At 39.2% G+C, this 26,580-nt stretch overlaps 3 protein-coding genes across 6 annotated transcripts in view; 1 reads left to right on the top strand and 2 right to left on the bottom strand.

Moving 5' to 3' along the window:
• gpm6ba (glycoprotein M6Ba) overlaps positions 1-16,452 on the top strand; it is a 77,078-nt gene extending 60,626 nt beyond the window's left edge. For 2 of the 4 annotated variants that reach the window (XM_052547112.1, XM_052547111.1), the window contains exons 2-7: positions 4,104-4,290; positions 4,729-4,885; positions 10,054-10,222; positions 10,666-10,739; positions 11,457-11,522; positions 14,465-16,452. In XM_052547112.1, the coding sequence (XP_052403072.1) occupies positions 4,104-4,290; positions 4,729-4,885; positions 10,054-10,222; positions 10,666-10,739; positions 11,457-11,522; positions 14,465-14,617 (806 nt within the window). In that variant the 3' untranslated portion in view covers positions 14,618-16,452. Of the gene's footprint in view, positions 1-4,103; positions 4,291-4,728; positions 4,886-10,053; positions 10,223-10,665; positions 10,740-11,456; positions 11,523-12,902; positions 13,757-14,464 lie in introns of those variants that run through there. The other 2 variants (XM_052547114.1, XM_052547113.1) reach the window with 1 other exon arrangement.
• A 758-nt stretch (positions 16,453-17,210) lies between these two features.
• On the bottom strand, positions 17,211-20,267 carry LOC127949664 (ras-related protein Rab-9A-like). The gene is made up of 3 exons (XM_052547126.1): positions 20,101-20,267; positions 18,762-18,947; positions 17,211-18,434 (listed from the first exon to the last, which is right to left on the bottom strand). Exon 3 carries the CDS (start codon positions 18,396-18,398, stop codon positions 17,793-17,795), a length of 606 nt encoding a protein of 201 aa, XP_052403086.1. The 5' UTR covers positions 18,399-18,434; positions 18,762-18,947; positions 20,101-20,267; the 3' UTR covers positions 17,211-17,792.
• Positions 20,268-21,663: 1,396 nt separating this feature from the next.
• LOC127949666 (transcription elongation factor A N-terminal and central domain-containing protein) lies at positions 21,664-23,125 on the bottom strand. Its single transcript, XM_052547128.1, has one exon. The coding sequence runs from the start codon at positions 22,258-22,260 to the stop codon at positions 21,712-21,714; it is 549 nt and encodes a 182-aa protein (XP_052403088.1). The 5' UTR covers positions 22,261-23,125; the 3' UTR covers positions 21,664-21,711.
• Positions 23,126-26,580: the final 3,455 nt, after the last annotated feature.

The following is a 26,580-nucleotide window of genomic DNA, read 5'->3' as shown; positions in this document are numbered from 1 at the left end:
CCCACACAAATATGTATGTTTTTGTATGTGATGTATTTTTGGACATGTATACATTTTTGAACATTAATGTCATTTATAGGTACATCCATCCATAAATATAAAAGACAGACATTGCCAGGGCCCCGTGCTGACCCCAGTCCAGGTTACTGTTGTGGGCCCTGGTTGATCCTCTTCTATTGATCTCTGTACTCTGTAACTCCATCTCTTCACAGCACTTCCTCTTTGACCTAGATAACTTATGATATGAGCTGTTATTAATATATAACTGCTTTCCAGGCCTTGGGAGAGTTCAATTTGGAAAATCTTTGTTCAGTGATGAATATGCATAACATAATAACGTCAATATGCATAATAAGAAAAATGAACTGTGTATATGTCTAATAAACTTTGTAAGGGAAACAGGTCAATTTAGCTTAAAGGGAATCATTTAAGATTTTAAAGGGAATTTGAACAGAATCACTGTTTCACGGCTGATCACTGAGACGCCCTGCGATTCACTGAACGAGCCGTTTAACATCAAATCTGCGCTGGATATTAATATCCAAAGTATAGTGAAAACACTATCAATTAGCACAGTAACAAGATTGGCAGTTTAAGACATTAACTTGTAAGCACAAAATACAAGATTCTTCTCTCTTCAATATGAATAAGGCTTTATTAGATAATTCTAAGACATATAAACTAATGTAACACATAAACGCATGCACTCACACATTCACACAAGTTGCAGGAAGTTCGAAAGTTAGGGAAAGATGAGTTTAAGAGAATGGAAATATGGAATCCCAAGTTTACAGAAATACGTGAAATTGCATAGACATGAACAACCATCAATAACTTAATTAACACTCGCACTGAGTTCCTCAATGGGGTTAAAATTATATTAGATACACCAGTACAAATGTCTGAGGGTACATTGCCTTGGTTTCTGATGTCGCTGATTGGCTGGAAGTTCAGTAGCCGCTGAAGTGACATCTTGGGAAGCCCTGGTTGGGCGTTGGCTCAAGATGGAGTTGTGTGCTGGTTGAAGTTGAACGGGCAGTCGAGGTCAGACGTCAGAGACTCGACGTTACAAAACTTAACTCAGAACACGAAACTCTCAAACGGAAAAGAAAAGAAGTAAAGTTTGACGAGACTAGGTTGTGTTTCTTCTCATCGTGGCTAAGTAGCAGCAGGCGTGCAGGCTGAAGCACGCTGGAACCGCGCTCAAAGAACTGTGATGACAAACAGCATGGCTAAAAGCTAAAGCTAAGAAGCAAAGCTAAAATCTAAAAGCAGGCTTGACTGATAGCAAAAGCAGAGCTAAAACTAAAAGCAGACATGACTAATAGCAGAAGCATAGCTAAAGACTAAAAGCTAGAGACTAAAAGCAAGATTTTAGGGTGTCCTAAGTATTTAAACTGGCCTGTTGGCCACACCTCAAATGTTGTCTTGACCAATCAGATATTGTCTTGGCTCGGGTGTATCATAAATCTTACCAAGCATGTGGTCCGAATTTTTCCGCTCTTGCAGGGTCTAATTTTGGACATGATTCCTATAACAAGAATATGATACATTTGACAAATAACTGATTGTTAGGACTATTTCAATCAAGCAGATTCGATTACATAGACACTAGACATGAATATGTATCCTTAAGCTATCCCATAGTTATTAAAAGACATACACAATAAGTGATTATAACATGAAAGTCAAATGTGTGGGTTACACATAAATGAATATGGAGTGAAGCGATGGACTGATATTCATTTATAAGTCTTTTTGAGTTCATTTTGGTCCATATATATTAGGGCTGCACGATATTGGGAAAAATTTACATTGCGATATTTTATTTTTTTGCGATAGTAAATATTGCGATATGAATATTTTTTTTTACAAACAAAAATGGGGTGAGCACACTTAAATTCTCATTTTAAATGATTTAAACATCGACACCATCGTGTCAATTGATTAATATGCGCGAGGGAGAGCGAGCAAGACGTTGTTGACAATGTTGTTTGAAGACATTGAGCTTGCGGCCAGGGCTCACTCTTTCTCTCAGGCAGGTGACAGGTGCAATATTTGAAAATCAATAATTATTATTTTATATATTATTATTTTTTAAATTACATTTATATCTGAATATATGTCAACCTATAGACTTTCAAACATCTAAGTGTCATGAATTAATATGTATCTGTGTACAAAATGACATATAAACATATTTTCCTATTCTATTTTGTCTGGAAACGCTTCCAGCATGCTTGCGTGTCGCGTGAAAAATAGGCGTCGGTTCTATTTCTAGCATGCAAGCATTTTCCGCGCGTCTCACGCAGACAGTCTTCAAGCTCTAACCTGTTCACATGGGAGCCGAATTAAAAACGGACACGCCACGCAGCTGAGATGCTTGCGCCACGCATCTAGTGTGTCACCGGCCGCTCGCTTGCGCTCTCTCTCTCTCTCTCGTGCGCGCTTTCTGGCCCATACAGTTAATGAATAACGGATCAACTACAACAGCCTACATCGCACATCCTGCGATGTGACTATCGTGGATTCGTACATCGCGATATCAATGCTTAAACAACACATCGTGCAGCCCTAATATATATGTAGAAAAGACTTTTCTTCGCCAATCTTTGCCATTCTCTTGACAAAGATTTCTGTGGAGACCAGAGGTTCAAAGCCCCCTCCCCCTTAGGAATTTCAGTCTGTTCTACTAGGTGGGGGGGAAGTCAAAGGCTCTTGTGTAGTACTCTCATGGGTTTACACGTGATGTCCGGCGTTGCTTATCAATTACAAACAACAAATTTGACATCTCTTCTCCGAATTGAAATTGTTAATAATTGTTCTAGTGGTGTTAATGTTGAAAGCTGTTCTGTGAAAGCGTTGGTTGGTTGGTAGGTTATCTTGCTTGGGACTTGTGGCACAGAATGTTTTATGACTTCCTGTTGCCTTACTGAGGAATTAATCTCGTGTTTCAGCCACAGCCCTGATCGACTCTTTAATTTGTCTGGTTCAAGTCATTTCTGCTACAACTGTATATTCTGAACATAGCCTTGTGTGTTCTTCGCATGATCATGCATTTTTTGTTGAGGGAGAACTGTTGGCAACTGAATGACAGATCCGCCTTTCTGAAATACGTAATTTTTTACAAAGCTCATCATTCTGAAAAGCGAGGTGTGCTCTGATTGGCCAGCCATCCTTGCATTGTGATTGGATGAATACCTCAAAGGTGTGATGGCAATGTTACACCCCTCACCATACTGTGATGGCAACAGCCCCTCCCGGCACGACGAGACAAAACCAATAAAACCCATTACAAACAAGGCATTTGTTGCATCAAGTGGGGAACTAATGAAAGTGAAAGTGACGTGACATTCAGCCAAGTATGGTGACCCATACTCAGAATTTGTGCTCTGCATTTAACCCATCCGAAGTGCACACACAGAGCAGTGAACACACACACACACACTGTGAACACACACCCTCTTGTGATCAGAGAAACAACGAACAACAAGTGCTACTCTACACTGCTCAAAACTGCTCAAAACTTGCATTTGAATTGTCAGTGGCAAATTCTTTAAATATCAAAACGTACTTACAGGCTGTGAGTCTGAAGTGCCACACTGTCCTTGCAAATTCGGAATTTCCTCACTTTATAGAAACAGCTGTTGTGTACAGCATTCCCAGGATCAAGAAACAGTCCTCCGTAACAAAAAGATTGTTAAAAGTGAACCTGATCATTGAACATTCAAAAAAGAGAAATGTATTGTTATTGGCTTTAGTCTCACCACGTCAAATGACATGAGTGTGATGGCTTGTCATGGATGGCCAGCTGATTTCATCTGACATTATTGTGTTACAGTGAGGTGTCAAGACACCAAATACTCAACCTCTCCTCTCGAAACATCAAAGGCAAAGTTGATAAAGTGATAAAACATTATCTGTCTGAAGTAGTTTATGTGACCTTAATAACCCTAAAGAATGATATGTCTTACACTCAACATGTTCAGTGTTTAAATACAATATTCTAAATGTTGGGATTAATAAGCACAGCATTAAAAAAAATATCAAAGTTGCTGTAGTGAATTTTGACAAACATGAAGTATCTCTTTCTCCCCCTACAGGCTGCTTCGAGTGTTGCATCAAGTGTCTGGGCGGTGTCCCTTATGCATCTTTGGTGGCTACCATCTTGTGCTTTTCGGGTGTTGCTCTGTTCTGCGGCTGTGGGCATGTGGCACTTACGGGCACTGTGACCATGGTGGAAAACCACTTTTCACGTGTCACCTCCGACCATGCTACCCTCACTGATGTGTAAGTGTGTTCATATAGACAGCTAAAAAAAGCACCATATACCATAAATACTAACTTCCCAGTGATGTTTGTTTATTTTATTTTGGAAGGCAAAAAAGCTCATTTTGAAGTTATCTTTTTTTTTTTACCTGTTTGCACTCATGTCTATGACATGTTCAAGGGTGACTACATGCTGAGTAATGACCTCAGTGACCTCTTCCTGTGTACATCTTTACTATCAGTGGCCCTAATCAAATCTGCCAAGAGTACATCTGCATCCCCCACATAAAAGTAAAATCAATCACAATCTAGAACAATGTCCTTTGAACAGATGATACCAACTCTGAAAAAATGTGATCTTAATTAAGCTATGACTGTACTTTGGTATCATTTCATCTTAACTGATATCTTTTCAAGTGTTCACATTCATTACAGTTAAATTTTTTCTTTGTTATACAGGGTTCAGATTTTGCAGTACATCATCTATGGAATCGCCTGTTTCTTCTTCCTGTATGGCATCATCCTGTTGGCTGAAGGCTTTTACACCACCAGTGCTGTCAAAGAGATGCACAGCGAATTCAAGACCACTGTGTGTGGACGCTGCATCAGTGCCATGGTGAGGCCAGTGCACACATACAAGCATGGACATACAAATAAAAACCCAGTCTCAATGGAAAAACATTCTTCTACCTATGTTTCTGCAAAACTCAAAAAATTTACCGACACATACATTTCAATTAAAGTTTCCAGCTAGAGGCAGTAAAACACCAAAAACTTCCCTAGGTTACGTATGTAACCCTAGTTCCTCGAGGGAACGAGACGCTGCGTCAAGCGCTTTTGGGGAATGCCTTTGGCAAGAACAACTCTGAATATCGTGTGCAATCAGTTCAATGGAAGAGCATGACGTCACGGACGGGGTGACGTAGCGACCAGGAAGCTATAAAGGCACGTGCCACGCAGCTGGCAGGGCCGACAGGGGTGCTGGGAGTATGGCTCTGCGACGCAGCATCTCGTTCTCGGGAACTCGAGCTGCATCGAGCGTTTTTGGGGAACGATGTGCCAACACTGCCAGACTACCAAACCCCTGCCTAGTGTGTATCCGAAGAGCACAGCTAAGGCGAGAGGACAGAAGAGCCAGGAGTGGCTCGCATATCGACATTGTAAAATCTGGTGAATGTAGAGGGCGTGGACCACCCCGCAGCGTTGCAGATGTCCAAGAGGGACACACCTGCTAGAAAGTCCTTAGAGGCAGCCATACTCCGAGTATAGTGAGCCTTGGCTCCCAAAGGAAGGGGAAGACCAGATGACTCATAGGAGACGTTGATAGCCTTGACTATCCAACGACTAAGGGTCTGCTTAGAGGCAGGGGAACCCTTTTTAGGAGGACCGTAGCAAACAAGCAATTGGTCAGATTTTGGTCAGGGAACTTTAGGAACATAACCCGCTCGAGGGTATAAGAATGCTTTGGCCATACCAGGGGCAAAGTCTAGATAGTTAGGGGCCACCGAGAGGGCCTGAAGATCTCCAACTCTCTTTAGAGAAGTAATAGCCAGTAATAGGGCAGTCTTAAGTGTCAGATGGCTGTCTGAGATGTCTTGAATTGTTTCGAATGGAGCTTTGCAGGGAGCCTCTAACACCACAACCAAGTCCCACGGGGGGATATGGGACCGTACTGGAGGTCTCAGCCTCAGTGCACCTCGGAGGAAACGTGTAACTAGGGGGTGTCTACCCAGTGACTGATCATTGAAAGGGACGTGGTAAGCAGCTATGGCCGCCATGTACATCTTTAAGGTGGAGTGGGTTAACCCCGCAGAGAGCCTAGCTTGTAAAAACTCCAGAACTGTACCAACTGGGCAGTTAACAGGGTCAAGGTGGCGATCTCTGCACCATGAAGTGAAGAGTTTCCACTTCAGGGCGTACAGTTTCCTCGTAGAGGGAGCTCTGGATTGGAGTAGGGTCTCAACAACCTCGGTTGAGAGACCAGCTGCTAACAGTTGTGCCCCCTCAGGGGCCACACCCACAGCTTCCACAACTCCGGGTGAGGGTGAATTATTTTGCCCTGCGCCTGAGAGAGTAGATCTGTCCTGATCGGAATCTCCCATGGAGAGCCGTCGAGGAGAGAGATCAGATCTGCGAACCATACTCGGCCCAGCCAGAACGGGGCTACTAACAACAGACTGACCCCGTCCCGGCGTACTCTCGCCAGAACTCCGGGAGCAGAGCGATGGGGGGAAAGGCATACAGACGAAGCCTCGGCCAAGTCTGTGCCATGGCATCTAGTCCCAGTGGAGCTGGGTGAACTAGAGAGAACCAGAGGGGACATTGCGATGTCTCTCGAGTCGCTAAGAGGTCCACCTGAGCTTTGCCAAAAATCTGCCATATCTGCTTCACCACCTTGGGGTGAAGCATCCACTCCCCGGGCCTCGGCCCCTGTCTCGACAGCATGTCTGCTCCCACATTCAATCTCCCAGGAATATATACTGCTCTTAATGAGATGAGTTTGCCCTGGGACCACAGGAGGGTCTGGTATACCAGCTTGTATTAAGGGGCGTGAATGCAGACCCCCCTGGTGATTGATATAAGAGACTACCGCTGTGTTGTCGGTGCGCACTAACACATGACAGCCTCTCAGGTCTGGGAGGAAATATTTAAATGCTCGATATACTGCTAGCATTTCTAGACAATTGATGTGCCATGTCAGATGGCGACCACTCCACAGGCCGCGGGCAGGGTGGCCACTCATGACCGCACCCCAACCGGTGAGGGACGCGTCTGTCGCTAGCATTACACGGCGACCAAGAGCTCCCAATCGTCGATATAATTTAGAATGCGGATGCCCTGCATACGGAGGGGTACCAGAGCCACATCTACACATTTCGTGAATGTGCGGGGTGAGGGTGCAAGGCCGAAGGGAAGTACTCGATATTGATAAGCTTTGCCCCCGAAAGCGAACCTCAGAAACTTCCTGTGTTGTGGAAAGATGGATATGTGGAAGTATGCATCTTTGAGATCTATTGTGACAAACCAGTCCTCGGATCTGATTTGGGCTACAACCCGTTTGACAGTGAGCATTTTGAACTTCAGTGACATTACTGAGAGGTTTAATTGACGTAAGTCTAAGATCGGACGCAACCCCCTATCCTTCTTTGGAACTATGAAATACCGGCTGTAAAAACCACTGCGATGTCCTCCTTCCTTAATAGGGTATTCACTTCTTGTTCCATAACCAGAGCCTGCTGGGGCCGACAACTGTCGGTGTAACCCCGTTGAATCTCGGCGGTGGACGGCCGAACTGAATACAATAGCCTCTTTCTACTGTTTGCAGGACCCATTGAGATACATTTGGCAGTAGTTTCCACGCTGCTAGATAATGTACTAACGGAATCAGTCTCTCGAGACTGATCTCTGGTGTAAGAGGCCCCCGAATAACTGGGAGTAACACTCGCGGGAGAACGCTGCGCCCTGAAACACAGGCAGGGTTTGGCAGACCGGCCTCCAGAGGGCACCGGGGTGAGACGGGCACTGTATAATGAGGTGGACACCGCTCTACCCCAGTAGGGGTTATCCTCGAGGTCACTGGGATTCTGGCGTCAGGACCTCTTCGTCGAGGACTTCCTAGCTTCGATAACAGTGCGAAGATCAGATTTTAATCTAGAAGCCCCCGACTTAGAGCTTAGACCCTCAGTCCCGGCATGGGGGAGCACGAGTGGCGACGCTCTGTTTTTGAGCCTCACGGTATGAGGAGCCCGCTAGTGGTGTGAGTATCTCCCGTCCAGATAACCCACAAGAGCGACGAGGGAGGAAACTCTGGAACACCGCCACCTGCTTGCGTGCCTCCTGGAACCTGTCGACGACAGTATTGACTGTGTCGCCCAACAGGCCCGAGGCTTGGAGCGGGGCGTCCAGGAGGCAGAACCTGTCACAATCTTTTATTTGGGACAGGTTCAGCCATAAATGCCTCTCCGCGGCCACTAAGGCTGCCATAGACCGCCCAATCGCGCGAGCGGTCTCTTTGGTGGCGCGGAGGGAGAGATCAGCGGTCCGTCTAAGTTCTGCAATATCGTCGGACTTGATCCCCTCTCCCTCGTCTATATCTCTCAGCAGGTCGGCCTGATATGCTTGGAGGACGGCCATAGTGTGAAGGCACGCCCCCGCCTGACCTGCTGCCACATACCCCTTGCCCATTAATGCTGATGTAGTCCTTAGCGGTTTTGTGGGCAAGGCCGGAGCCTTCAGAGACGACGCCGAACCGGGTGACAGATAGCTCGCAAGCGTCTGTTCGACCCGGGGTATCGCTCTGTACCCTCGCTCATCGAGACCCGTAACATTTCCATAATATTGAGAATCGGGGCCGAAGAGACGGGTTGAATAGGGGTGTTTCCACGACCTCGCCATTTCTTCATGGAGGTCGGGAAAAAAGGGAAGGCTCCGTGCTGGAGGTGGCTGTCTGGGCCTCAGATACCGCTCATCTAATTTACTTCTCAGCGGTTCATGTTTTTTCTCTGGGGGCCATTCTATGTTTAACTTCTAGACAGCGCGAGTTACCACCTCCAGCAGCTCCTCATACTGGGGCGAAAGGGGTGGCGAATCCCTACCAACTGTCTCCACATCCACCTCATCGGATGAAGGAGTGTCGACCCCTCGCCCTGGGGGGAAGAAACCGACGAGCGTGCTTCCGATCCCAGGGTTTGGGCGCCGGATCTAGCAGATGAGGAAAGAGATAAGGACTGGCCCGTCTCCATTCCCTCCGCCAGATCCACCTGCGAACCCCACGAATGGAGGAACACACAGTTTATAGCGCGATTTGGATTCGCCCTTCACGTCTCTCGTCTTTGCTTTAGACTTTGGCATTTTAGTCTACTGATACTGGACAGACAACAGTAAATAAGACTTTATAGCTTCCTGGTCGCTATGTTACCCCGTCCGTGACGTCACGTTCTTCCATTGAACTGATTGCACACGATATTCAGAGTTGTTCTTGCCAAAGGCGTTCCCCAAAAGCGCTCGACGCAGCTCGAGTTCCCGAAGAGGAACTTTTTTTTTCATATGGGCTCAAATTGATAAGCAATATTGATGACGCCATTGTTTACATTACAACACTGGAGCATATGCTACTGAGGTAAGGGGCATGAACGTCCACTAGGCATTTTAGCAAATCACAACACAATGGGCCAGCTAACCAATCTGATCCCATTGCATACTTCTGAAGGAGGGGCTTCATAAAACTAGGAAATCAACAGAGCATTTATAAGAGAAATGACAGAATAAATTAAAATTATGTGAAAAAAACTATTTTTTAAACAAAGCATTACCACATTAGACTGCACACCAATAAACACAATCGAGCCTAGAAAAAATAAGCCAACCACACCTTCAGTGCTAGATTTGGCATATTCACAGACATACACAGCTACTGTACATACATAGGTCAACCCTTCAGGACAGATCTGGCACGGACAGTGCTATATACCCCAGTTGCTTTAATCACTGCAGATGTCCAGTAGCATCAATCTTTAAAGCCTTTAGGTCATATATGCATGTGTCATGCATTAATCTGGAAAATATGTGTGTATGTTCACATGAGTGAGTGTGATAATCACGTGGCAACACATCCAAGGTGATCTGGCGGTAAATAGGTCATGATTCTGGGACACATTCATACAGTATAAAGTGCAGGATTTTAAAAACTATGAGATTATTCTAGTCACCATAATATTAGAAGTTGATATTGAATGGATATTTGAGCATGAGAGGCTAACAGCCTTCTCTCTCTTTTTTTTTTAGTTTGTGTTCCTCACCTACATTCTGGGCTTGGGTTGGCTGGGCATCTTTGGCTTCTCTGCGGTGCCCGTTTTCCTGTTTTATAACATGTGGACTGCTTGTGGAGCCATGAAGTCCCCTATTGCCAATCTCACCTCTGTGGACAACATCTGTGTCGATGTGCGACAGTATGGTAAAAACCTTGACTGTCCTCAACCGTGAACCATTGCATAATACTTGGTTGTATTTAGCTGCAATATTAACATCACTTTACAATGGAAGGAGTGAGTTATTCTACTGGAATGCAGCTGTTGAGATAAATCTGTTAGTGTACACTTCCTTTTTAAAAAATACAATCATACATTTCCTTCTCCATTCAATATATATATATATATATATATATATATATATATATATATATATATAGATATAGATAGATAGATAGATAGATAGATAGATAGATAGATATAGATGCATTTGTGTGTGTGTGTGTGTGTGTATATATATATATATATATATATATATATATATATATATATATATATACATACATATATACATACATATATACATATATACATATAGTCTTTTATGACATTTTAAATTAATGTATGTGATTCATATAACCATTTTTAGGAATCATCCCATGGAACGCTATTCCTGGTAAAGCCTGTGGCTCCACGCTAAGTGCTATCTGCAATACTAGTGAGGTAAAGTTAACTAATTTTTCCATGAAGATCACTACATATATATTGACAGCAAGATCTTTTCTTTTATTATTTACATGTTTATGTTTAAAGCCTAAAACATTAAATAATAGTGGAGTTTTCTTTTCTTTTCTTCTTTTTTGATGGAAAAGTTTTTTGAAACTTTAGACAAAATCTAAAAAGCTTGTATGCAGTACAGATTGTTTTTTTTTGAGACACTAAGAATATTTGGGTGGGGTGGGTAGGGCGGTTGGGATTGAAATGTTACTAACAATAATCAAAGTTCTTAGGTTTACCTTATGAAAATCAGAAAACACATGCAGACAAAAAAACAACAACAACAACGACAACAACAACTGTGAACCAGTTTTGAATGTTTTTACAGTTAATTATCAATCAGATTACATAAGTGATGTAGTAGATTGTGTGCAACAGGTTTGACAGCAAATTTTGTTCATGTTGATTATTCAGAGTCCTGTATGTATCAAATATGATAGAGTAGGCTTTGTAGGGTAAAAAATACTTTTTTGTACCTTTTTAAGAAATGTTGACTTTTATTAATTTGACAAGACTTGTTTATCCTTTAAAAATATACTTTTTAAAGGAAAAATTTAATAGGTAAATTTTATTTTGAATGAGGAATATTACATTTTTTTGTGAGTCAAGGTCTGTAGCTAGTTAGTTGTGTTTAATGGATTTCCTAAACTCTTTCCATTACAGTTCTATTTGTCCTACCATCTTTATATTGTTGCCTGTGCTGGAGCTGGAGCCACTGTGATCGCACTGGTAAGTTTTCATAATGTTTATTTGTTCACTTGCTCATTTCATACTTGTTTTCTTAACAATACAGTCATACAGTCATGTGAAAAAGTTAGGACACCCTCTTGAATTACATGGTTTTACATAAAAGAATATAAAAAAAAAAATATCTAGTCATTGACAAGTCTTACAATTTGGAAAATAAAACTTCAGATGAACAACAATGCATGACATATTGCATCGTGCCATTATTAATTTAACATAAAATAAAGCCAAAATGGAAAAGAAACTTTTGTGACATATTTAGGACTTAAAACAGGAATTAAAGGGGTAAGTAGCAATCAGGCACTGCTAAACAAATCCCTTTGATTAACTGGTCATCAGTCATCAACAAGTGTGTGAACCTCTATAAAAGCTGAAATTTTGGCATTTTGCTGGTCTGGAGCATTCAGGTGTCAGTTAACACAGTGCCAAGGAGTTAGGACATCAGCATTAATCTTAAAGAAGCAATTGTTACTGCCATTTCAAACAATTTAAAGTCCAACATTCTACTGTGAGGAAGATTATTCACAAGTGGAAGACATTCAAACACACACCAATCCTCCCAGGAGAGGACGTCTCAGGAAAGTCACCCCATGATCAGACTGTATAACACTCAGAGAAATGGCAGACAACCCAAGAACTTTTTTTCCGCAGACTCTATGGGCCTCAGCAAACATGCAAAATAATAAAGTTCATAACAGTACAATTAGAAAAATATGGGACAAGTATGGCATGTTTGGAAGGCTTGCCAGAAAAAAAGCCTCTTCTATCTAAAAAAAAGCATGGCATCACAGATGAGACCAAGGTGGAGATGTTTGACCATAATACACAATGCCACATTTGGTGAAAACCTAAAGAGCATATCAACACCTCATTCCAAAAGATACACATGTTGGTGGAGGATGATGATTTTGGGCTTGGTTTATAACCACAGGACCTGGGCCTAACTTTGTCCTAACTTTGATTTTTCCATTGTGGCTTAATTTTTGTTCATTAAAAAATAACATATATTGTTTTAAATTCCAAATTTTAAGACCTGTCAAGGACCAGACAATTTTTTATTCTGTCCTGATACAGAAAATCATGGAATTCAATAGGGTGTACTTTTTCACATGACTGTATCTAGAATAATTAACTTTGAACTATCTAAAATTGCTCTGGAAGGAATTGCTCTTTGAAGAGAAATTGGTACAATATAGTACTATAATCCTAAATTCTGTCATCAGTTTAGAATCTTTATAGGGACAGATTGAACAACCGTTCTTTCAGTTTGCGATGGATGTGGTGCAACTTATATTGTAAAGTTGCTATTGTGCATCTAAAACTGTTTTGTCTCACCCCCTGGTTTGTCTCTTTTCCATTCAGCTCATCTATGTGATGGCCACAACCTATAACTTTGCAGTGTTGAAGTTTAAGAGCTACGACAACAGTCACACCACTAAGTTTTGAGTTTTTGTGTAAAGGCAACTGCCAAGTCTGTGAACGTTGCTCTCAGAGATAGAGACAGAAAGACAGGAAGAGGGAGGACCTGGTGAGTAAAAGAGGTCAGGAAAAAGGCAAAGGAGAGAAATAAATTGAGAACTGTTAGTTCATAGCATGGGCCTTAATGTATAGACAGTGTAGTGCATATTAATGGTAGTGTCTAATGTTCAATTCATTTGTATCTTTGTGTTTCTCTACTAATTGAGAAGGTGTGATCTCTTGAAAAAAGAAGGACAATACATCATATTCACTTAATGTTTTACATACATTTTTACCTAGGTACCAGTTCATATAAAGTATAGCACCTATCAATCCAGAATAGCTTATTTACAGTTTAAGAGAAAAATGACTTTAGTAGTGAGAATGTCTCTCCATTGTGTCATATCCACCCTGAGGCACCCGTAGTCCAGAAGCCAGCCAGAAAAGGCAAGTGGAGTACAGTAGATGAGAAAGGCATAGTTATTGGTGTTGTGATAGGTATTAAGAATGTTGTGTTTATGGTCATAAACATTTATTTTATGCTGCATGTACCTGTGAAGGGTGTGACTGTACTTTTAACTCTAAAAATGCTATTATTTTTCAGTGCCTTTGTTTTTAGATTAATCTAAACCTAGTCAAATACTATGTATAATATTGCATTCAGACAGCATACAGTTTTTGCGTTTTGTATTCTCAAAGCAGTATAGTTCCTGTTTTCAGAAATAATCAGAAATAAACAATTATTGTGGAGATCTTCACTTCACTTTATTTAGTGTTTTTTTTTTTTTTTTTTTTTTACATTTCTTTGGATATAAGAGATTCTTATATCATATTTTATTTGCTAACTGCGTACTTATGAAATAACCCGATTTCATGTGATGCCATATCCACTGAAAAAAACAAAAATGACCATGTAATTTATTTAAAGGCCATTTTTGTAATTTTGTAATCAGAAAGATATATATAGATATATATATGATTTTAGTGTTAGTTAACTATAATAACTCTGCATGATACCAGGGTGTTTATAAATAGGACACATACTGATTATCTTAAATATTTTTTAAAACACACACAATTAAATACATATTATATTATGCCGACATTTTTAGGATTATGTCTGAAAATGTAAAGTAAAAGATGTATAATATTAATGCATAATATTATATATAATAAATATAATTTAATATAAACAAATTATATAAAGTTGCTCCATTTTTTCAGTGTATTCCGATCAACTAATATTCATTTCTGTTTGATGCAGCTATAATAATTCACTGAGATTTAGCAACTTAATTGATTCTTAGAGCAACTAATTAATACTGTCTTAACTCGTTATAGCTGGCTTTTGCTAACTAACCCACTCATGACTAATCCTTCCCTCCACCTGTTTCTTCCTCTTTCTTTCACTCTTTCTGTCACTCTTTCTATTTTGTCTGTCTCCTCCCCTTCTCTACCGTCCACAGATCCACTACCTGATGATCCTGGCAGCAAACTGGGCCTATCTCAAGGGACTGTGTCAGCAGACTCATGCCTACCAGGACATCAAAACCAGAGATGATCAAGAGCTGCAGGATGTGCAGTCACGCTCAAAGGAGGGTCTAAACTCCTACTCATAAACAGTTCTCCCAACTCTTATCTACCCAACCTCTTTCTAACCTGTTCTAGACCACACCAACACACACACACACACACACACACACACACAAACCTGCCACCCTCAGATGAAACACTATACACAAACTAACACTGCTAAGCACTGCGCTATCCTGACTATACATCATAACAGTGGTATAAGTTAGTTATAATCATGATGAAACATGTCAGGCAAGATATTAAACATCTGTAACAAATGATGAGTGGAATCATGCAGTTTATGGTGATAGGATGTGTTTTTCTCATCTTCATGGTGCAAAAGACCAATGGTATAAAAGTGTATGTATTCTAGTATCGTACTGTCATTTGCAAGTATTTTTGAATTGCTAGAAAGTGTACGTACAGTGTAGAGTCATGGTTATAACTGGGTTATGTTTGGTTTTATGATGCATTGTCTTGGTGAAGCGCTGCTTAAATGATAGACTGTCTGCACTAACTCCTCACAGACATTTTGCAGGAACTTCCTTTTTTTTGGCGTTTTATACATATATAAATATATATATATAATTGTGTGAAAGTGAATGAATGTTGTTGTTTTTTTATTTTATTTTTATTATGGGTCCCAGGTTGTGTATTGAAAATGTCTGTTTATTTAGAATTTTTCTCTGATCTCTATGGCTTCTATCTCTCAGATCTCTATCTTAGATTTCTGAATTCACCTTTTTCCAACTCTCTTTCTTACTTTATTTTTGGAGGGGGTGGGGAACAATACTGGTTCTTGACAAATTGCACTAATCTCGTAATAGAAAGCTGGCGTATTAACACACACACACACACGCACACATGCACATAAATTAGAAAAAAATTAAATAAAAAAAATTCAAATAAAGGATGCTTCCTTAAAGCTGTCAATCTTGAGTATCATTATCAAACAGTCAACCTTCAAAATTATATTCTGACAACTGTGTCTGACTGATTTAAATCTGACAGGCTAAAAAAGGTTTTTATATATATATATATATATATATATATATATATATATAATAAAAAATATTAAATGAACTAATGCTAAATTATTTACTAATAATGTCTAACCTAAACTGCCCTCATCAGCTATACAGGTTACATACTTTTCTTCAGTTTTATTGATAAATCTAGATATGTTTCAGTCTTCTAGAATTTGTTCTTATGGCAAGATTGGTGTTTACTATGAGTTTAATGAGATGATTGTGACTCCTCTGTTTGAGTTATTGCTTTGTGGACGTGAAACTCTGAAAATGGTTTGAATTTACAGTCAAATAATACAGCCTTGTTTTTGCAGTGTATTTTTTTCCTAATTGGTCTCTCTCTCCATCTCTTTCTATTACTACTTTTACAATATGACTCTTTTTATTGATCTGACTTTTAACTAAAATGATTATTCTCTGTAATGTCCCTGTAAATATAAGCATGTTAGTATTGTCCACATATACAGTTGTTTAATACCAATTATATGCCATTTCTTGCTGTATGTTAAATTATGTTAAAGGGATCTTAAAGGGATGTGTAAGATGTTGATCTATTTACCCTGTTTTTGAAAAAGAAGATGTGTGCCTGGGTGTTCTATTGTTCCCTGATTATTGCATGAAGGAGAGATATTTCACTTTGTTTTGCAGTACTATAAGTGATGTGTAGTCCATTGTTCTAATGAACTACAATTGACAGTGTCCCATCTTTCTCCGAAAAACAAACCCCTGTATGTTATTGGAAACTGTAGTCTTAGGTGTTTCATAGTCGATTTTATTTGAAGTCAGATGTTTTATGAATCCTGGATAGTGATTTTTGTAACCTTCTCTAGTAAAATATTTTCTATGATCTATATGAGCTCTTTTGTTTTTTCTTCTTTTAAAGCAAGACTTGCATTAATCTTTATATCTTGGCCAAACTGACTTATAGGTTCAATGCATTGCAAGTTAACATAATTTTAACTTTAAATCCTTCTGCAGCTTGTGCATTTTTGTTGTAGCTGCGCCACCTGGTGTAGGAATTAGTACATGACGCCAACGTTTTGTTTTATGATTAAAGACATTGACTGTCAATAGTTCGCCCAAAAAATAACATTTGGTTAAATGTAATCACCTTCAGTTCATCCCATTTGTAGATGAGTTTGTTTCTTCATGGGAACATATTTTATGATATTTAGCATCACTTGCTCACCGGTGGTTTCTCTGCAGTGAATGGGTGATAAAAGTATCACAATGATCCAAAAGTAATCCACACAACTCCAGTCCATCAATTAACCCTTGAAGTGGAAAAAACAATATTATGGATAGACAGAGCTATGGTTCTAAACCACGTTCTAGAAGTTCCCAACACTGCAGATTTTAATGTGTCCTTTATCTGACATACCTATTTCAGGTCTTGGGAGTCTCTACTGATGAGCTGATGAGTTTAATCAGGTTTGTTTGACTAAGGAGACACACATCCAGTCACTGCATGGATCCATTGTTGAGCAAGTGATCTCATCTACATAACTTTAGCAAAATTTCATTTTTGGGTGAAAGATTCCTTTATCTTTTCATTGCACCAATATAATAAGAATTGAGGTTAACAAATAGAAACATAATGAGGAACATAATCAATTATCAAATTATTTTAATTCAGCATTATTTCAATTAAATATTTATGAATACACACAAATGTAGCAAACTTAGATTAGCATGCAGGATTATTATGAGAATCATTTGCGACACAGAAATCATCTGAAATAAAATGGATGGTATCATTTCAGTACTCAACTTTTATAATCTAACATATTTAAATAAATAAAAATGTTAGCTCTGATAAATTAAGAGAGACCCAAAGCCCACTGAAATTAAAATGGTAATTAAAACAAAAATATATATTTACAAAAATGCTATAAAATCGCACTTTATGGCTCACAGACATTCCAAAATGTCTTATCATGCAATATTGTTAAATAAGACAAACAAACCTGTGCTAAAGGCACTTAAAGAAACACAACTTGAACACAAAAAACACTTGTATATGTTCTACTGTTAATGAGTGTAACATCTGATGTTTATTTCTCAACTTGTAAACAGTATTAGAACTAGTGTGAGTGCTGCTAAAGCTAAAACTGCAATGACAAAAATTATGAAATTAGGTTTTTCTGGAATGGAGCATTTTTGCATTTTTTGCTAACACGTAAGGAGTATTTCAACAGCATGAGCCGTTCGTCCGTGGCTTTCTGTGCAGGTCAACAGTGTCTGTGGGCAGAAGGTGTTGGGTGCGATCTTCAGATGACAGCACACGTCTAACTGCTTCCTCAAATGCAGCTGAGACATTAGTGGCATCCTTTGCGCTTGTTTCAAAGTATGGATATCCACCATTCTCTTGACACCACCTTTGAGCTTCTTCCATTGACACCTGACGCTCCGTCACATCTACTTTGTTCCCTAGAACAACAAATGAAAATTTCTCTGGGTCCCTCACATCTGCATAGTATGCAAACTCTTTCTTCCAGTTGTTGAGGTTTAAGAAACTTTGATTATCATCCACACTAAACGTAAGCAGACAGCAGTCGGAGCCTCTGTAAAAGGGTGTTCGGAGACTTCTGAACCTCTCCTGGCCTGCTGTGTCCCAGATCTGTAGAGTGACCATGTGACCATCCACCTCCAGCTCTTTGTTTAAGAACTCTACACCGATTGTGTGGAACAGATGTGAATCAAACTTGTTGGAGACATAACGGTTCATGAGGGAGGACTTTCCCACTCCACCATCCCCCAGCAGAATCACCTTTAACAAAGACGACTTGGTGGTCATGATCAAGAACTTTCATAGGTTACATCACCCATAGACCTGAAATCAAAATCAGAATTATCAAGTTTTGAAAGGCCAGTCTTCTCACTTTGAAGTGAACTAAATGTAGGCCTACAATACAAAGGTGGTCATATGATGCAATTTTTGTTTTTCCTTTCTCTTTGGAGTGTTACAAGCTCTTGGAACATAAAGAAGATAGTAATAGTAAAGCTACAAAGACTGAAGTCTCAAATCCAAAGCGATATGCTTTATAAAAGTTAAGACTTTTCAACGGCTCGTTTAAACACACCCCCACATGTCTATGTCACGATGTGGGAAAATTTGCATAATGTCACCCAGATGTTCACGCAAAGAAAGAAGGCGTACCTTTTATTCTCGCTGTTGCTGCTGGCGCCATGTCGTGGAGACACTGTGTGTTTCATTTTGAAAGTTTGTCATGCCTAGAGCTGATCCGTGCTGGTCGCTGAGGAAATACATCAACTTCGAGCCGTGGATCTCCGGATCAGCTTTCACCGTGGACGAAGCAGAGTCACATAGTTCCTCAATCTAGACCTAGACATGGATCACAGTACGGTGAGGGGCGTAACATTTCCATCAAAAGCTTGAGGCATTCAGCCAATCACAATGCACTGGATAGCTGGCCAGTCAGAGTACACCTCACTTTTCGGACCGATGAGCTTTGTAAAAAAACTATGCATTTCAGAAAGGCAGTGCAGGAGAAACAATAGTGTACAGTATGTTTGAAATAATGTATTTAGAATCTTAAATCGCATAAATACATTTCATTACACCAAATAAAAAAAATAATGTTCTTTTAGCAACATCATTTGACCACTTAAGTAGGACTTTTGTGGAAGGTGAGGTAACCTGTCATGGTTCTAGAAAATGCCTCATGGTAATTTTCAGAGTGACCCACTAGCCTAAATACCTTTTAATTCCAGTGTGACATAAAGTCAGCTGGCTCAGGTGAGTGTTAATGGTATCTTTAGAACACAGTTTTGTCCCCAGACATTGTTCTTCACAGAAATAGTAATATTTCTATTTAAAAAAATGTCCCATGACAGGAGTCCATTCATCAGAGCCCCGGAAGTGCTGATCATGTGAGACATATCTTCTTGGATTGTCCTGTCTTCCTCATAACTTAGTATAAGAAAATAATATAACTCACAATGTAAGGAATCACTATAATCAAATTTGACTTATTACATCCCCACTTTATTTATTCAAATAACGTGAGACAGACAGCGAACGAGTCTAAACATGTTGAAAAAACTGTAGGCTAAAAGATAACAGATTTACAGTGTAAAGCTAGACGAAATGTAAGGCTGGGCTGCTATTTTATAGCGAACATTTAACAACCAGACGCGCGCTTCCATGCTTTTATAGCAGAAAACATCTTGGAATACGACGTAGGTTGAACTCAAGCCCGATTGCAACGTTAATCAATAACGAGCTGAAGAACTGTTACATTGCGGCTGTTTTCTCGACATAAAGCAAATCGTAAAAAGTAATCGCAAAGTAAAAACTTTGTGGCAAGGCATCAATTCAGCTTAGTAGAAAAAAAAGTGTCTGAATTCCATTCAATCGCATGATCAAACCAGCAGATCTGAGAGGCTTTTACCAGCACCATCATTGCTTTAAAGGTCCTAGCAAGTTCTACACATTGTTTAATGTACATTTAAAACATAACTGTTATGGAACATACCGTTAGTGTAAGAAAAATGCATTAAAGTTGAGAATTCAGCAGTGAGTGTTGAAGCGCTGTGCGAGCACCGCCATTCCGTACAACAGCATCTCCAGTGTGTGGAGCGCCTCCATAGACAGTAAAGGAGCGCCTCCAGGACATGGCGCCCTGGGCTGGCCAAAGCTATACTATTGAGCTACTGAAGCTCATATGACCCAGTACTCATTTATAAGACATGAAACATGAAATCAGTTAATAAAACAACACTGAAATGAATGAAGTTAGTTTCAGAACTGAGGTCAACTTGATACAGAAATCAATGACTGAAAGGTTAATTGTAATTTAAATATATTCTCTTCTATTTTCATGCTCCACAATGTTGAGTGAGATCTGAGTGCATACAATACATTCCTTGGACTGAGGCATCCAAAGAAATCAGCTTTTGGACCCTATCTTGGCCAGATTACCAGGTCACATGCTCTCTACATGTAGCACACTTTCTGTCACGTTTGCTGAGCCTAGACACAAGATTACATTTGGCTCATACTTGCATGGGTTGTGCTTCCCTTTTTTTGGGTGATTTGAAAGTAACTTTACTGGTTCTCATACATTCATTTACTGTGACCTAAACCACAAATAGAGTAGCAAAGATCAAGCTCATGAACTCTGAAAGAGATTAAAGAGGAAGTACAGTAGATTTAGAATTTACCTTACAGTAATTATTATTATTGCAGTACAAGTCACAGTAACCTTTATTAGTATAGAGAAATTAACAAATGTATAAAGTTGGTGAAAGTGACAAAGTTTTTATAAATATATTATTGCGCTATATTTTCATGCACATTTTTTTTTTCATAATGTGAATATATTATTATATGAAATTTGTAAGGGCATATAATCTGAATTACCAGTAAACTCAGTCAAAACCAATGGATTAAATGATTTAAATTGCTTTTAACTTAATGCAACTCACAACTACTTAAAAGTAAATTGTATACATTTATGAAACCCACATATTCATTTCATAACAAGACAACATCATAGACTTTAAGATTTCTAAAAACCTTAATAGGTTATACTTTTTAATACGATGGTTAATAGGTGTGCATATTTAATTTAATCAACAATAATTCAGTCCCAAAAGTGTGTTTGTAGGAGACTAAATAGACTTCTAAAAGTATTTTTGAAAATCTATCTCATAGATTAACATAACATAACATTACATTAATGCCTCAATTTACACCAGAGTAAAAATTAACCTGAAAGCAAAAGTATAACATATTTAATGGTTATATATATTTAAAATAATTTAAGTTATGTGATAAACCTTGTGCATTTGCAACTTGTGGTTCCTGTACTTGAAAACCATGCATTTTAAAAATTTGTATTTATGCAAGTATGTATCTGCTCTGGGTCAACAACTTTCTTGTGGTCTTCAGTTTGGTGCCGTGAACCCTCACAATGCATTGGGTGAAATGCGTTGTGAGGGTTCACTGCACCAAACTGAAGGCCACAAGAAACTTATTCTGAATAAAAAATCTTTGTTTGGTTTAACTGTGCAAAAATGGTCAGTTAGTACTTAAAAATACTACTATTCATCTTTATTACAGTTATAAATACATACACACTTGCTCAAAGGCAAACCCAGCTGCTGTGGTACCACTGCTCTCCACAATTAGCACAAGTCATGAAAGTCATTGAATCATCATCTGCACCGCCACTCCGTACCCAGGATGGCAAGAAGAGCGTCCCTCGTGAGATCTGTGTCACCCTGCAGTCCAAATTCTTACAGCGCCTGCAGCGAACTTTATTGGTGGGTGTCCCTTCCACTGCCTCTGGTAACTGATGCTCACTGATGCCCACAGATGTGTAACCTTCCCTGAGCTGTCGAAGTTCCTCCCCTGCCATTTCCTCCACTGACATCCGGGCGAATGCATCTGGAGTCAGGTGTCCTGATATAAGGCCCTGGCGCAGGTGAGGGTTCTTTGGGTTTTTTAGGTTGGCCACCTTGCTCCTGATACAGGACTTGTACTTAATCTGGTTTCGTCCGTGAAGAGCATGAACGTGTGTTTCAATATCCTCAGCAAGGACTTTGTGTTTGTCCATAACATCTGAGTGTATTTGCTGATTTAAACTAAGAGCCTGGAGAATCAGATGGACACATTTGGATCTCAATGCCATGGAGTCAGAAGAAGCACTGGCCCGACTGGTGTTAGGAGGAACTGAGGTTTGATAATCTTTCTCTGTATCAGATTGACTATGTGTTGCTGCACCAAGAGTGAAGCTCTCTTCCTCACAATGTATCTGAACAGATTCTGCAGCATCTTTTACTGGACAAGGCTTTTCAGGAGACAGCTTATTTAAGCATGCATCGCAGTTGTCCTGGTTTACATCCTTCGTTATATCATGTTGTTTTGTGTTGCATGTAAATGCTTAATTCTTATTGCCCTTTTCATTTAAGTGGGACACATCAGCATCAAGTGTGTCTAGTTCCTTATCCTCGCACATGTTTTTGTTATTACTTTTCAGCAAAGATGACAACTTGTACAACGTCTTCCATTTTGAAAGCAAGCCCTTTGCCATTGTTCTAGCACTTACAACTGGACAGAACTTAAGTAGTTTATAAAGGACCTTAACAATGTCGGTAGTCTGTAACTGCTCTACTGTGACACATGCGTTGTTCAGGTCTGTCAATAGTGTTATAATATCTTCATAGCCGCCATCACTTTGCAGCTTCTCTATTTGTGTAGCATAACAAATTATATCTATAGTATTCATGACCTCTTCTACATTAAAACAAAATGTCCGAGAAAAATATATTTTTGTTGGCTGCAGCGGCGTTAAGCCGACTTGCAGAGATGCGTTTATAAGAAGAAGAAAAAACAGCTGCAAAATATGAATAAAGTAAATTATTTATAAACTGCAGACTAACACACTTTACATTACTTGCTAAACCATTCCGTCATTCCTTGCTAAACCATTCAACAGTACAACCTTTTTTTGAAAGAGCCAACTCGTAATCCTTCCGCCATGTTTGTTTTAAAAAAAACATCCCAGACAGCACATGTACGTCTGGCCGACGTCGGCCCAATATCGAAACGTCGGCCTCTATACCTAAAACATCTATAAAACATCGGCCTGGCGGAGGCCGATATAATTTGGTCAGTGCTCTGTTCTCCAGCTCATCAATCGTCGGCCCTGAGTTGGTTCACGACCGCGGGCCGATGCCGCGCTTCTCTGTGTGCGCGTGCCCAGTTATTCATCTCTTTTAGCCACCCAGAGAGAGAGAAGAGGATAATCCCAGCGTCATCTGTGGCTCTCAGGTAACGTTATGATTTCACTTCAGCTCAATTAGACAAAAAATACTACTTTGTTAATTCTGTGACACTGAAAAGGTACTAGTAAGGCACACGGTGTTTTATACAGTCTACGGGCAGCTGAAGAGTCTGGCTCATTTTCAAATAATGTTACCGTTAACTTGAGCCAACGGTCACGGTAGCGATTTTTTTTAACATTAATGTTAACGCCTTAATGCGTTTTCAGAAGTTTCTCGGAGGGAAAATGTAAAAGAGGATAATTAAAGAGAAGTCCTGACTGCTTTTTCACTGTGTTTTTCACTCTTTTACAGGCTTCCAGAAATAATCCGGTGAAATATGGTGAGCTATTGTTGCTGTTGCTTCTGAACTACAAAATGATTTTTAAATTAATTATTGAATGATTATTGAATGAGACTGTACTTTATAAATGTAATGTTTTAACTCTAGATGTTTGTTTGTGTGAATGCTGTGTGTGCGGTGAGTCCTGCGCGAGCGGGGAGCAGAGTTGCCATGGAAACGGGGCGTCAACACAAAAACCGTTACTGGCAAACAGTAATCTCCGTCTCTCGCTGCGGTTTACACTGTTTTAGGTAAGTTTAGTCGCTAAAACCACACAAATATTACATACAAATGTTCCTGACACGTTTCTTGCTTGTTATTGACATGTTTCAATTAAATTTATTTTATAGAAACGGTTTAGTGTCTTCCGAAAAGTCCGTTAGCATTTTAGCAGTTTTCAGGTGGGCTAACTCTATAGATTTAGCTCTTGTTGATGAAACTTTAATCAAATCTTCGTGTGTGTATGAGATATTTTGATGGCTCTGTGAATGTTTTGCTGGTGATTTGTCAGTATGTTATTGGAAAAGGCTGATTTACTGAATCGATGACGTCACTTACAGTGAGAGTGTAATCGGCTGAAATCAAGTTCACGTGAGTTTTGATATTTCATGATAAACAGATATTAATACAAATTGTTCTGTGATTTCAGGAGGACAGAAAGAAACTCTACAGAACAGAAGTGAATCTCCAAGATTTCAACATTTCTGAAGGGAGATTCTGACTTAGAAATACAGGTGACCTGAAGAAGCGCATGAAATACATTAATATGCCTTTTTTCCTAATATATTTCACCAATTTTAAGAAGTCCCTGACATCATAACGTAAGTCACACTCAACCTAAAACTAAAAATATAGATTGTGTTATTTTAAGATTATATTATTAGTAGTAGAATATGTATATTACATATGTTATTATAATTGTTATATATTATTCTGTCTTTTATCTCCATTTCACCTCTACTCTATCTTGTTTCCTTCTAATGAACCTGGAACTGCAGAGTAAATATTGTTGTCTCTGTGTCAGCTTGTTTTGTTCCTGGACTCTTCAGTGATGACGATCAGAGTCTGAGTGAACCTCCTGTCAGACAGTGAGTACCGTGGGGTTTCAGTCAGGGCCTTCAGTAAACAACTGTAAGATACCTGTACACATCTTACACATCTCTGTTACAGCTAACGTAGCCGTATGTGTAATGCACTTATTATGCCCCACACAGGCTCTCAACAACAATGACGGGGCTGATCAACAACTTCAGCAGTAGGCTAGATTAGTGTGGGTTAAAGGGATAGTTCACCCCAAAATGAAAATTTGCTGTTAATTTACTTTCCCTCAGGTCTTCCAAGGTGTGGGTGACTTTTTGGTAACACTTTATAATAAAGTTCAGTTGTAAGTCACTTTTAAGTGATTAGTTAATGATGAACTAATCATTTACAAAACATTCATAAGCCCTTAATAAGTGATATACTTATAATTTGTGTACTTTTTGTAAATTAATTTTAAAAGTCATTTACAAGTAATGAGATTATGATTAACTAATCACGAAACATTACGAAAAAAATCAAACAGATCCTTAATTGTTAATAGTTACTAGTTAATATATTACGAATCACTTATAAATCATTGAAATGTCAACATTGTACTATTATCTCAATAAACAGTATAAATCATTTACAAAGCTTTCTGCACCCCCCAATCTAAAGTGTAAACTACTCATCAGTTGTAAATGTTTTACAAACTTTGTGGTTTCCAGTTGTGTATGCATAGATATATATATATATATATATATATATATATATATATATATATATATATTATATATATATATATATATATATATATATATATATATATATATATATATATATATATATATATATATATATATAATGTATATACACACACACACACAAAATCAACCAACCTGTAACCGGAAAGTTTACATTTACAACTGATGAGTAGTTTACACTTTAGATTGTGGGTGCAGAAAGCTTTGTAAGTTATTTATAACTTTATCTACATAACATAGATAAAAATATTAACATCACTTATTAATCATCTATGAACACATAGTCATGTTTTGTAAATGATTAGTTTACCATTAGCTAATTACTTTTATTACATGGCTCTGTGGGTACTTGATTCTGATTGGTCAGTTGCGACATTCCGATGCATGTTATCCCTGGATAACAACCTGTAAAATGTAATAACACAGGCTCATCCGGGTAATAGCAGTTGGTGCTGTACTCTTGCTTGAACTATTTTTTTCTTGGTGGAAGCTGTGCATTTGTTTAGCTAATAAAATATAAAAACTGTGTACAACAGTTGTGTACAATTGTTTAATTATGTCATCCTGGTTAGGGTTGGCCTGACTAACGATGCCATCGTCCATCGGCGATGGCTGATAGACATCACGATGCTGCGCCGGCAAACAGCGTCATCAGCTCCAGTATCTCGCGCGTGCATCTGTTGTCATGCGACAGAGAAGTCACGTTCTATAGACAGTTGTGAACGTGCTGACAGCTGGTTGCCCAGGCTATGGATTAAAGGTAATACTGTTGTAAGTAGTGTTCATTTTCTCCTACATACCGATCATTTAGCTTCATTAGACCTCAATGTATCACCAGGAGCCACCGGTATTGATTTGGTCTTGTTTTTTTTTTTTTTTTTTTTTTTCTGGACATCCACACAGCACCACAGTATTATCAACTAGAGATCGACTGATAGTGGATTTTACCAATACTGATAGCTAGTTTGGACCACACTGGCCGATACCGATTTATAAACCAATAGTTTTTAAAATGAATACTGAACGAAATGGATACTGAACGAGAGCAGCGGTCTGTGGTC

Source organism: Carassius gibelio, chromosome B1 (genome assembly GCF_023724105.1).
Source record: "Carassius gibelio isolate Cgi1373 ecotype wild population from Czech Republic chromosome B1, carGib1.2-hapl.c, whole genome shotgun sequence".
NCBI lineage: Eukaryota > Metazoa > Chordata > Actinopteri > Cypriniformes > Cyprinidae > Carassius > Carassius gibelio.
The sequence above is the reverse complement of the archived record's forward strand: the minus strand, read 5'-3'. Positions and strand labels throughout refer to the sequence as shown.

What these genes read in the sequence shown, in the direction of transcription:
- LOC127949666 (XM_052547128.1), bottom strand. Translation starts at nt 22,260, where the DNA reads ATGGCATTGAGATCCAAATGTGTCCATCTGATTCTCCAGGCTCTTAGT.
- LOC127949664 (XM_052547126.1), bottom strand. Translation starts at nt 18,398, where the DNA reads ATGACCACCAAGTCGTCTTTGTTAAAGGTGATTCTGCTGGGGGATGGT.